Source organism: Gasterosteus aculeatus, chromosome 3 (assembly GCF_964276395.1).
Source record: "Gasterosteus aculeatus chromosome 3, fGasAcu3.hap1.1, whole genome shotgun sequence".
Lineage (NCBI taxonomy): Eukaryota > Metazoa > Chordata > Actinopteri > Perciformes > Gasterosteidae > Gasterosteus > Gasterosteus aculeatus.
Window position 1 is genome coordinate 5918620 of NC_135690.1, and position 11106 is coordinate 5929725.

The window sequence follows — 11106 nt, forward strand, 5'->3', positions numbered from 1 at the left end:
GAGAATACTGTCCAAACCAGCCTAGAAAGAGCACAGTAAGCGGGCCGGGGGGGGGGGTCGGTTCTTATCAATCTAACAATTTCATGAAGCAAACCTTCACCCAAGATACTTATTCAAAGTGATTTGTTGTCGACTGACACGAGCAACTGGACTGAATTACAACAATCGGGGTTGTTTCTCAAAACCTGTGTCTTGTAACACCAACATCCAACAAAAATGTGCAGAAATCTCCCCAGTCGTCAAAGGTCCGTTGAGGTAGAATTGAGTGAAACTACTTGTGGTTGAAGTATTTAACACCCATCTATGACGCCCCAACCATATCTAGGGCCTTCTGCTGTGCCAGCTGTTCAAATCCTCCAAGGTGTGGGGAACAAATCACCTCGGCAACCTTGAGCACAATTATAGAAATGGCGGAGATTGGCGCATAATACGACCGTGAGACACCTCTTGGGCCAATCAAAGCCCCAAAATAAGGACCTCTAAATGACGGCCTGGATGAAAGGGCTCAGAAGTCCTCGCAGGTCTCATTCCAGTGGCACATGGCTGTTCAGCCTGGCAGAGCAGGTGCACTGGTTTGCCCGACTAAACATTACATCAACAACTGGTTTAAATAGTACACAAAACACTGGGGAATATAGAAATGCAGCATATTTGTGTTCAAATGAATAGAAAAAAAGATTGTGTTTTTACTGACAGAAATGGTCAGTTTGCTTTTTACTGCCACAAAAGTGAGATGAATCGAGTAAAACGTGTCATGTTATTACAGATTAACTGCATGTTGTTGTAATGCGTGAAGAGGAGGGGGCTTTGCACACATCCCTGGGGGGCTCCTGTGTGTTGTGATGGAGGTGTCATTATCAGCGGTGCATCCTCTGGGGATCTGTTGGCTCTGTATACAAACTGGTGAGGGTCCAGGCGGGACGGGGTGCCGATTGGATGTCCTGGAGAACCTGTTTCCAAAAGAGCCACAGGAGGAGAACGCTGCAGACGTTCAGTGATGTCATCAGTTAGCTGGTTGCTACATGGGTTTACCTCGTATCCTCTGAGGATACTGATAGTGGATGACTGTGTTGGAGCCATATTTTCTTTTTTTTGTTACAAATCATATTAAATTTGTTTGTAGGAATTATGTGGATTCCCTTAAAATATGAATGTATGTTAAGTTTGTATTTGAAATAATAACTTTGTTAATGATTTATTAGATTGACCTGATGAGGGTCAGCGGTGATAAGAGGAGAGTCACAAGGCCTCCTTTATATTGTACGGACATTGGCAGAGCCTTTGACCTGACTTTATCCACTCTGGTGCTCATTTAAAACTATATTACACTTTGGATGAAACAAAACAAATCATTTTGACGAGTCTGGAGAGTATTAGTTGGAAGGAACGTGTGAGTCAGTAAGCGCAGCACAGACAGGAGGAGATACTAAAGGCAGCTCACCACATCCTGAAAGTAAGTGAGTGTTTGTGAAAGTGGATTGTCACACAGTAGCAAAACCCAATTAATGATGTCATAATTTATTAACAAGAAATGTGGAAACCTGTTGAGAGAAATCCTCGCAGAGCGCTCTGTGAATGTGTGAAACGGGGAACGACTCGTACACCCACACCACATCGATCCGGTGGGCAGTTCAGCTCTTATCCGGGTCATTGATGTGGTCCGCGTCGAAGCGGAAGGGCTTATCGTAGCCCATCAGGTGGTTGTAGTCATGTGGAACGCGGAACATGTCCGGGTTTACCAGTAGCCCCATTTTGTCAGCATAGAAGGTGGTGAACATCTTGCCTACAGCTGGGATCCTGACCTGCCTCTGGTGGAACACACTCTTTTTTTCAGTGAGGAAGACGCTGTAGGTGATGGCTGTGTAGGTGTCTCCGTCTGGCTGGTGGTAGAGGCGGACCACATAGCCCTTGGTGATGAGGTGGAGGAGGACTGGGGTGAGGAAGGTGAAAAATCCGACGACTCCACAGAAAGCGGCCGTCAAGGCAAAGCTTTGGACCACCAGTCCGGTCTTTAGGAGGGTGTGTGGCACCAGGAAGAGGCTGGTCCCACTGGTGCTGTATGAAAACAGCTTGACCCCTGACGAAAGAGATGAAGGTTGTGTTACTTTGTTCAGCAAGACGGTCTTAAAAAGGATCAATACTTTTGCGTGAATGGTGCAGCAGCGTCCCTGAGCTCATCTGGTCTTCTCATTTGGCCGCTAGCTACCTTTTTTAAGGCCAAAATCTTCAATATTCATCAGAGGGGTATTTACTGATGCATATATGAAATGTCTTAAACTTGTGTAAACTAAACCACAACCCCATTGAGTTGGAGTCCATGAAGCAGTAGTGTCCATTCATACAAAACATAAAGACTGTTTGAGGTGTGTTGAGCAGGGCGGCTGCACAGTCCCACACAGGGATCAGGCCTGTTCCCCTCTGTGCAAAGCTAAAATATAAAACATATTTCGGTTTGTTGAGCATTTTTTTGTTTACCACATAATTAGTTTGGAATGCTTCAGCAGTCCAATGAATGTATTGTTCTTCTATAATATTTATAACACTGTTCTCCAATGAAGTATTCAAATCCTTCTTCCTTAATCGTTCACCTACAGCCACCATGTAATCACTTTCTCTTCAACTGTCTTCATCATCACTGATGCATCACTGTGGGTTTCCTCACCAACGGGTCAACCACACATGGATACTTTCACCCCCCCGTCACACACACAACATATTGACATTATCTAGACTCACTTGACTCAATAGAAATGTGTTTCTATTGAATTGCTAGTATTTATTTATTTATTAGTATTTGATTGATGTAGGAAATGTGCATTTAAAGTTGCTTTAACTCTAAAATGTTGAATTTGTGACTATTTGTGTCACAGGACAAAGTAGTCACGCTTGGTGTTTCTAGTTTGGAAAGTAATTGATAGTATTGCTTTTGTTTTTTAATTATTGGGTCTTTTTTTACGCCCTTTTTGCCGTAAACAGCAGGAACAGACAATAATCAAATTCAAAAAGCAGAAATCTACATCTGATCACCAGAAACATAATGCATTTCAGATTGACCTGATAATGAATGCAGCACCGGTAAGGATGAGACAACCACATGGTACCAATATGCGTCAGGATTAATCATTTCATTTATCTCAAAATATACTATGAGCGAAACACTAGCAACCGCATATCAGACACAGGAAACTAACAAGATGAAAGTGACTCACCTCGAACAGCTCTGGCCAGGCTGCCAGTGTACACGAGGTCTCCGTCCTCTGAGGGGGGGACTGAGGACAGACGGCAGGTGGGTGGACGGTGGGAGTGCACCTAAAGACACAATGAGAGCAGCCTTCAGCAAAGTGCAGCTCCTCTGTTCCAAATCTAGAGCCGGCTGTGATGATAACGTACACATTATCATTCTGAATAATTCATTTAAAATAAATAAATCCAAACTTATACACAGGACAATGGAGGTAGACAGAGGCACATTTCTCTAAAAGTTCCCTATTTTTTAATTTTATGGCACGTAAACCACAACGTTCCTGATGGATTAGTGAAGTAATATCTGCACCATTTGTGCATAAAGTCCACTTTTCTTATTATAAGCCAGTATTTATGTTCGTATTGATGTGTAGAGATACATCTATATATGCAGAAGTACATAAATACACCTTATGTTGTAGACATTCCTGTTTTATATCCGTGTTTACACTGTCTGGGCTTTCTTCAGTCTGCATTGAACTAAATAGGGATTCTTGTAAGGATCCGTTCTGTGCATCACGATGATGTGGAGCATCATGGAGATGGAGAACATGCCTGATGAGGAGATTTGTTTCATACGTATGCAAAGCTGCAGAAACTAGCAGAGAATCCCTGGACCCCCCTCCCCTGAAACCATGCCCCTGGGAGGGTTGCATCTTGCACGTGCACATAGATCCCAAATACAAAACCATGGAAGTGAAAGAAGCAGAAGGTGTTTGGGAGCAAAGTGAAGTCGTACCTCGGTGGGGTTGAGGAAGGAGCTTCTGCGGCCCTCGAGCTGCTTACTCTCTCTGCTCATGGCTGTGAAACATGGCGCCGTAAAGTGTCTCTTACTGACGCACTGAGAAGCCACACGGTTCCGTGTGCTGCGCACAATATTCACTGAAAACATGGCTGTTACTCTTATTGACATTGTTCTTTCGTTAGCGACCCTGACTGACACACAGCGTCGCACACACAATGACGTACGTCCGCTTCCGCTCTTCTTCTTTGATACTATAGTAGGAAGGAGAATAGCACACTACTGCCCCCTCAGGTAGCGCACAGTAGCACACTACTGCCCCCTCCGGTAGCACACAGTAGAACACTACTCCCCCCTCAGGTAGCGCACAGTAGCACACTACTGCCCCCTCCGGTAGCACACAGTAGCACACTACTCCCCCCTCCGGTAGCACACAGTAGCACACTACTGCCCCCTCCGGTAGCACACAGTAGCACACTACTGCCCCCTCCGGTAGCACACAGTAGCACACTACTGCCCCCTCCGGTAGCACACAGTAGAACACTACTGCCCCCTCAGGTAGCGCACAGTAGCACACTACTGCCCCCTCCGGTAGCACACAGCACACAGGCGCACTTTACCCTTATTCTCCACCCATCTTTGCTGTGTGTAATGTGGGGTATCAGGGGATAGAACGTGTTCCCATGTGAGGGGTATCGGAATAGAACGTGTTCCTCCTCGCCGCCAATGTGATGCCTCCCTCATCATTCCTCCATCGCTCTTCTTCAAAACAACCTGAGTCTCTCCACCATGGACCTGCAGGTCTCTGCAGTCCTTGTGAAGTCTAAACAACTACACACAAACACGTCGTGATTCAGAATTCATGTAACAGGAAAATATAGAAAGAAAGAATGTTTGGCTTGATGATACATCTGATCCGTCATCATCGTAACCATATTTAATAAAGGAAGGTCCAGAAAAACATTTAGGATATTTTTGCTTTGAAATGAGAATTGATAATGAATGTGTTGAATAATCTCTGCTGGTCTAATAACAATAGAAATGTTGTATAACATCAGAGTAAATATGTGTAGCACACAGTAGCACACTACTACATTGCCTACAGTTTCTTCCCTTTTTTCCCAATGGAAGGGTTTTTCATTTTTGGGGGAGTTTCTCCTGTGCCGATGTGAGGGTTTTGGGACAGAGGATGTCGCATGTGTACAGACTGTAAAGCCCTCTGAGGCAAATTGAATTAAATATGTAGATAAAGAAATCTTCAATAAACCATAGACATAAGAAAACAAGTAAAGGTTACATTTATTCCCATAGTTAACGGTAAGGCCGTTTGCATCGCCAGCTTGCGGGCAACCAGTAAATATCCAGGTTGATTATTTATTTATTTACTTTTGATGTAAAAAACAATAGCAAGCCTACACAGAACAATGTGGTGCAGTTGAAAACATTTACAAAGTTAGAATAATATAGGGGAAAAAAAGAATTGGACAGATCCCCACTCTATGAAGAGTGGAAATGGGTTTCTATAGTTGGGAATGCATCCCTCTCAACAGAGATGACATCCAGCCAATCCAAAGACGACGTTTGTAACCAATCAGATGTAGAGGTTCCATGTCCCCGAAAGGACCTTTTCTCGTGAAAGAGGGACTTTTGCTTGCAAATGTTTGATTTAGACCTGATTTGCTCTCGGACTTTGACATTGAGTTGCCTTCATAGAGACAGTTATATGGCAACAACGGTTATATGAGAACAAAGCCACACACATCAGCGGGATCAATCTGCCTGCGGCTGGTTAGCCAGCTACTGGGAGATTAATGTTACGCGTTTATAAAACAGAAGGGAAAAGAATATCTCGTACTGTGCGTGTCAGCCAAATGTTTTTCTCTGCAGTTTATAAAGATAGTTTCAACAACTCAGACAAAAGACAATGCTTTAATTCAACATAAATGAATGAAATCAAATAAAACTGCTTTAAGTTTTTTGTAACAGCTTTACAAAACATACTGAAACGACATGCATTCATTTTGGTAAAAAGTACATCAGCTACAGGCAATATTAATGGTCAGTAATGGTTAACACTGGTAGTAGATAATTAGTGTTTCAGAGTAATTGTCCCATTGTTTTGATTGCAGTTGAGGGACAAGAGGAGTGAAGAGGAGGTTTCCTTCCTGAAAACTTAAACATGTTTAATAAGTGCAGCTCTGCAGTTTAAATACTGCAGTGGAAAACAAATACAAAAAGGCTCCTGTTTAAGTAAAAATAATGAATTTTCTGCCATCGAGGGGTGAAACCATCAGCCGCGCTGAGCCCGGGGAGTGGAGAGGCCTCATTTCATTCCTCCAGATGACGGTGCAGAGTCGGAAAACCAGCAGGACGCACGCCAACACCAGCAGTACCACTGATTAGACACAAAAGAAGTCAAGACAAAGGAATCACAACAGTGAGCATTTAAAGTATTAAAATGAATATAATTTCAGTGAGTACAGGAAGGCAGCAGGTAAATATGGTGAAATTATATCTGTCAAGCTGACTGTGGTGTAATAATAATCTGGATTTCTGACATTCTTATTCATGGAAGTGACATTGATACTGTTGTTTTTATGGCATTTCTGTGCTTAACTTTAGATTGGGTGTTTTATTTTCATAAGAAAACGGTTTCTATCACATAGGTTGTTTTTCTGTGCACCATGAATCCTTTCTGAAGTAGCATATCCCGGTTATGTTATTACATGCCGGACTGCTTTTTGAAGGCCAGAGAGGAGTACATGTGCACGAGAGAGGTCTGCTTGCATCCACTAAAATGCATCGTTGAGGCAATGCTGGGTGTTTCTGCCCGTTAAAGATGTGTCTTTGATGTCCTGATACGTGTTCCTGCTGCAGTCGAGTTTTGGTTGTAATTGTGTGTGGGGCCTGATAGTAGAACTTCTTTGGATTATACGTTTGCTTGTGTAATCGGTTTGTTCACTCTGAACGTTTTGTGTCTTTACTTCCAGTTTTCACCAGCATAGTAGTGAAAGAGTTCAAATGAAAAGGTCAAAACTACGACTCTGTCTTCATTTTCCGGGGTTAACTTAATGTTTAATCAGTCTTCCAATAGCCGCGCAAGAAGATTACGGATTCATTTTGTGTGGATCGGTGTCATCATTTGTTCCTTCAGGGTTCATCCACTGTGAGTCGGATGAAAAGCAGCCGCCTGCTGGAAAGACGGGGTGGGGTTGGTGAAGTCACAGTTGCAGTGATCCAGTGTCACACTCACCGACAAACACTGAATTTGGGGTGGGATCCGCAGGGTTAAAATGTTTGAAGACGTTTCCAACCAGAGCCACGATCACCACGGGGTACACGGTGAGGATGTTACGCACCCAGCGGTCCAGCACCCAGTTCTCAAGCAGGAACCTGCACACAGGGACAAGCCTCAGCCAACTCGACCATGTTCTCACGTGCACGGATGGTGTTACAGCAATCCCATCCAACTGAAGTATACGGATACCAAACACTCAGACAGCTGCTGCATTAAGTAAGATGTATGCAGATTCACACTAAATATTCAAATCTCTCTGAAGATCATAAAAACCACAGAATGCGATCATATGTTCTGCAGCTGCTATTTGGGAAATGATTAGTTAATGTAAGAAAAAACAGCACATTGCTGGAATGCCAGGAGGTCAGAGTCATGATTACAGCATTCTCAGATCTAAAAAGTTAATGCATTTGCTTCCATCGCACTGATCACTCTTCTGCTTTTAAAACAGCCATCATTGAAGCTCGTCCAATCGAAGCTTACCATCCCACCACCTCTGCAAACAGGATGCACAGAGAAGCTGTTGCTGCTGTGCTCCTGGCCACACCCCACAGGTGAAGCACCAATGAGAAGTTGATCAGAGAAGCAATGGAAATCCATGTGGTGTAGAGAGCCAAACCATTCTGGACCTGAATATATGAACATCGATGAGCACAACAGTTACATCATTCACCTCGGACTTTCTTCCAAATTGAGTAGTCAGCAATACAGCGAATGCAGAACATGAAGCATATACACACACACACACACACACACACACTTACCAGTATTCGTAGACAGTACAGGTCTTTCCTATGGTATGTCTGTAACCAGAGTCCATAGTAATCAGTGGCAAAGCAACAGAAGAACAAAGCAATGTAGTTGGAAATGGTCATCAGGATTAACACAACCAGAGCTGCTAGCATCGACCTGGAGGACAGAGACACAGAGAGAGAGAGTCAGCAGATGTTTCCTCTGCACATCTCAGTAGTATTGTTCATTGTTTATCTTAGGCCTTGCCAGTCAGATCAACGTATACCATTGCCGGTAGAATATTGTGCACCATTTCAATAAAGTAAGTAGTTATTATCTCTGAGCTGGTTTATGGTTTATGAATTTCTTTTAATATTTTCCCCTTTGTTTATTTAAGAAATGTGTTCATTCAACAAATGATTTTCCTTTTTATTAATGATTTCTCATTATTTAATATATTTATTATTTTGTATCGTTATCCTCCCTAGTGGGAATTTTTTTATTTTTTTTTTTTATTGTAGCTGGACATTTGAAACAAACCTGAGATCTATTTGACCCACATTGCAGCACTGTCCTCATCTCCACCAGAGGAAACACTATCTGTACAGGGACAAAGTCCTCCCCATGTCTCACTTTGGACAGTCAACGAGCCGGCCTACAGCTAATAAACGGGCTAAACCACCAAACAAAACTGTTAAAGAGTGTGACGCAACCTCGACACCACCTGTTAACACACAAGATAAGTGGCTGGAGATCCAGAGTTTTTTGAGGAAATGAAAAGAGAATAATACGTAGCAGACATACTCTCTATCCCACAGCAGCAGCCATATGATGTTCATCACCATGTTGGACAGCCAGCACAAGTAGAAGGTGTACGGCATCAGACACTGAGCCCAGGACCTGTTGACAGAAAGAGATCAGGTTCACGTGCAACGAGTGCTATCAGACATGCAAGTGCATATTTGTATGAGATCTTACCCTCTGAACACATATGAAGTGATGTATATCACCATCAGGGTGAGCCAGGTATAGATAACACCCCAGATAGAGAAGGTCCAGCCAGCTGGAGTGATATCGGTCTCATAGCGCGCTGACACATTGCCAGTAGTAGAGTGGAAAGGACCTGAGTGCAGACATTCAAACAAGAACTAGAACCAAGAAACACCATCAATTATGCTTTAAATTACACATGTTGGTCAATTTAAAATGATGTCGAGAAAACTAACTGAAAATTATAATTAGAGAGAAAAGTTGCATAAGGGACATCTCCTTCTGCAGCTACGATGCCAAAGTGCAAAATGCACGAACGCATACGAATGGTCCAATTGATTCCGTAGCTTCCTGGCTGGTTGAGAGTCGCTGGATACCACACATCAGGTCAGATAACATCATAATCGTTAATTAACTCAGAAGAATTTGAAATGGACAAACACTTTACATGGGATTCAAACCCATTTTAAAATGCTACACTTTTGCCTCATTGTTGTCAGTTGAATGCAGCTGATGTTACAACATTACTGGAGTTTTATCGCAGACTCAGATTAAACTCCTTTCAGTCATGAGGCTGATCGCTCCCCAGTGTTTGAAAAGGAGGGACGTCTCCTTCTTCTTAAGGCAGATCTTTGAGGGAAACTCCTTCAGCCAGTAATGTTGACTCATACAGCTGTGACCAGCTCCGCTCTATCGGAAACAGATGTTGCTTCCCTTGATGCTCCAGAGGAAGGGAAACAGATTTCTTTGTTTCCTTGCATTTCTCCATGCGTTCTTGGTTGGAGGGACTCTGACGCAAGTGAGGGGGACTGGGAGGCAGTTATGAGACTTGGGATGTACCCTTAATAGCCGAGCAGTGGAAAAACTTACTCCCATAGACGGAAAAGTTCCCACACTCATATTGTCGATGAAGAGCGGTGTCTCGATCTCAGTGGAGGGCTTTTTTTTTAGGGTAAATCATCTCCTCAGTACAATCCCATTGGAAAAGCTCGTATATAAAACATCGTAAAGGGCTCGTAAAAGCTGCAGAATGCACCAATAGTAAAAACCTTTAGTAAAAAGCGGCAGTAGGGCCGCGGCCACGGAGGCTTTGTGAAAGTAAAGATTTGATCATGTTTGGGCTGTGCGCAGTTCTATTAATACGTCCACGAGCCACTCCCTGCACACACACGTCGGCTCCGCTGAGCTGCGGATCCGGACCAGCAACAGCTGACTAAGTAAAAGTGAGAAAAGCCAACTTGAGTTATTAGGTGAAAATCAACTCTCGCTAGAAAGTATCGAGGCTTTTGCAGACGAAACGACAACTTTTCAAACACACGTTTCTTTGCCGTGTTTCACACGCAGCTAAAGGTTAGTTAACTAATTAACTCCATGTTGCAAACACAGCGTTAGTTGACTAAAGGCGAACATAGAAAACATATGATGACGTAAACGTTACAACACACGTTGAAACTGCCAGGCGGCGGTTTTTCGGGAAACTTAACATTACATTTGAGTAACAGTATCTAACTCACCTTTTCCCGCTCCAGCCAATGCGTTAACCACTAAAACGGCAATAAAAACCACCGTACACAAAATAATGACCACAATACGTGGCAAACTGTTGTCCTTCATGTCTGCTGGCTCGCGCACTGCTCTCACGCTGTTATGTTCGTCAGCTGTCACTCAGCGTGGGGGCGGGGCTGTGGGCGGGGCCACACCAGCACCGCGCTGCCCAGATGATGCGTTCACGGGTCCCCCGAAGCCTGCGCGCAACCGTTTGTAGAGGCCCGAGCCTGAAAGGGCGTGAACGCGCTTCACGTCGGTGAGCGAGAATATTGAGGGAAAAGTAAATATTTATCTCATATCTAGAAGCGGTGAAACACACCACGATCAGGCTAATAGATCAGTCCGCAAATGTCTTGTGATTGAAACCAAACTTTAACTATTAGACAACATTCGTAGAAAGACAGCCTGTGTCTGCCAAATCAACTAAAGACACAAAAGTTGCTGGGCAAACTCCAAACGCCAAACTGGAAAATATGTAAACAGAAATGAGGGGCCAACACACACAGTTGTTTCAGCAAGAGATCCATCCGAAAGAGATCCAGATTAGCAGAAT

The 11106-nt window shown here is 43.6% G+C and overlaps 2 protein-coding genes across 2 annotated transcripts; both read right to left on the reverse strand.

Moving 5' to 3' along the window:
- Positions 1-1502: 1502 nt before the first annotated feature.
- Positions 1503-4245, reverse strand: tmem70 (transmembrane protein 70). The gene is made up of 3 exons (XM_040171188.2): positions 3983-4245; positions 3210-3309; positions 1503-2077 (listed from the first exon to the last, which is right to left on the reverse strand). Exons 1-3 carry the CDS (start codon positions 4154-4156, stop codon positions 1632-1634), a joined length of 720 nt encoding a protein of 239 aa, XP_040027122.2. The 5' UTR covers positions 4157-4245; the 3' UTR covers positions 1503-1631.
- A 1650-nt stretch (positions 4246-5895) lies between these two features.
- Positions 5896-10969, reverse strand: LOC120816024 (uncharacterized). The gene is made up of 7 exons (XM_040171239.2): positions 10520-10969; positions 8994-9138; positions 8820-8915; positions 8048-8192; positions 7767-7912; positions 7239-7378; positions 5896-6380 (listed from the first exon to the last, which is right to left on the reverse strand). Exons 1-7 carry the CDS (start codon positions 10617-10619, stop codon positions 6232-6234), a joined length of 921 nt encoding a protein of 306 aa, XP_040027173.2. The 5' UTR covers positions 10620-10969; the 3' UTR covers positions 5896-6231.
- Positions 10970-11106: the final 137 nt, after the last annotated feature.

What these genes read in the sequence shown, in the direction of transcription:
- LOC120816024 (XM_040171239.2), bottom strand. Translation starts at nt 10,619, where the DNA reads ATGAAGGACAACAGTTTGCCACGTATTGTGGTCATTATTTTGTGTACG. An exon ending in ATTGGCTGGAGCGGGAAAAG is followed by an intron (nt 9,139 to 10,519) that starts GTGAGTTAGATA and finishes GTCTGCACTCAG; the next exon opens with GTCCTTTCCACTCTACTACT. An exon ending in ACTTCATATGTGTTCAGAGG is followed by an intron (nt 8,916 to 8,993) that starts GTAAGATCTCAT and finishes TTCTGTCAACAG; the next exon opens with GTCCTGGGCTCAGTGTCTGA.
- tmem70 (XM_040171188.2), bottom strand. Translation starts at nt 4,156, where the DNA reads ATGTCAATAAGAGTAACAGCCATGTTTTCAGTGAATATTGTGCGCAGC. An exon ending in CCTTCCTCAACCCCACCGAG is followed by an intron (nt 3,310 to 3,982) that starts GTACGACTTCAC and finishes TTGTGTCTTTAG; the next exon opens with GTGCACTCCCACCGTCCACC. An exon ending in CCTGGCCAGAGCTGTTCGAG is followed by an intron (nt 2,078 to 3,209) that starts GTGAGTCACTTT and finishes CTCTTTCGTCAG; the next exon opens with GGGTCAAGCTGTTTTCATAC.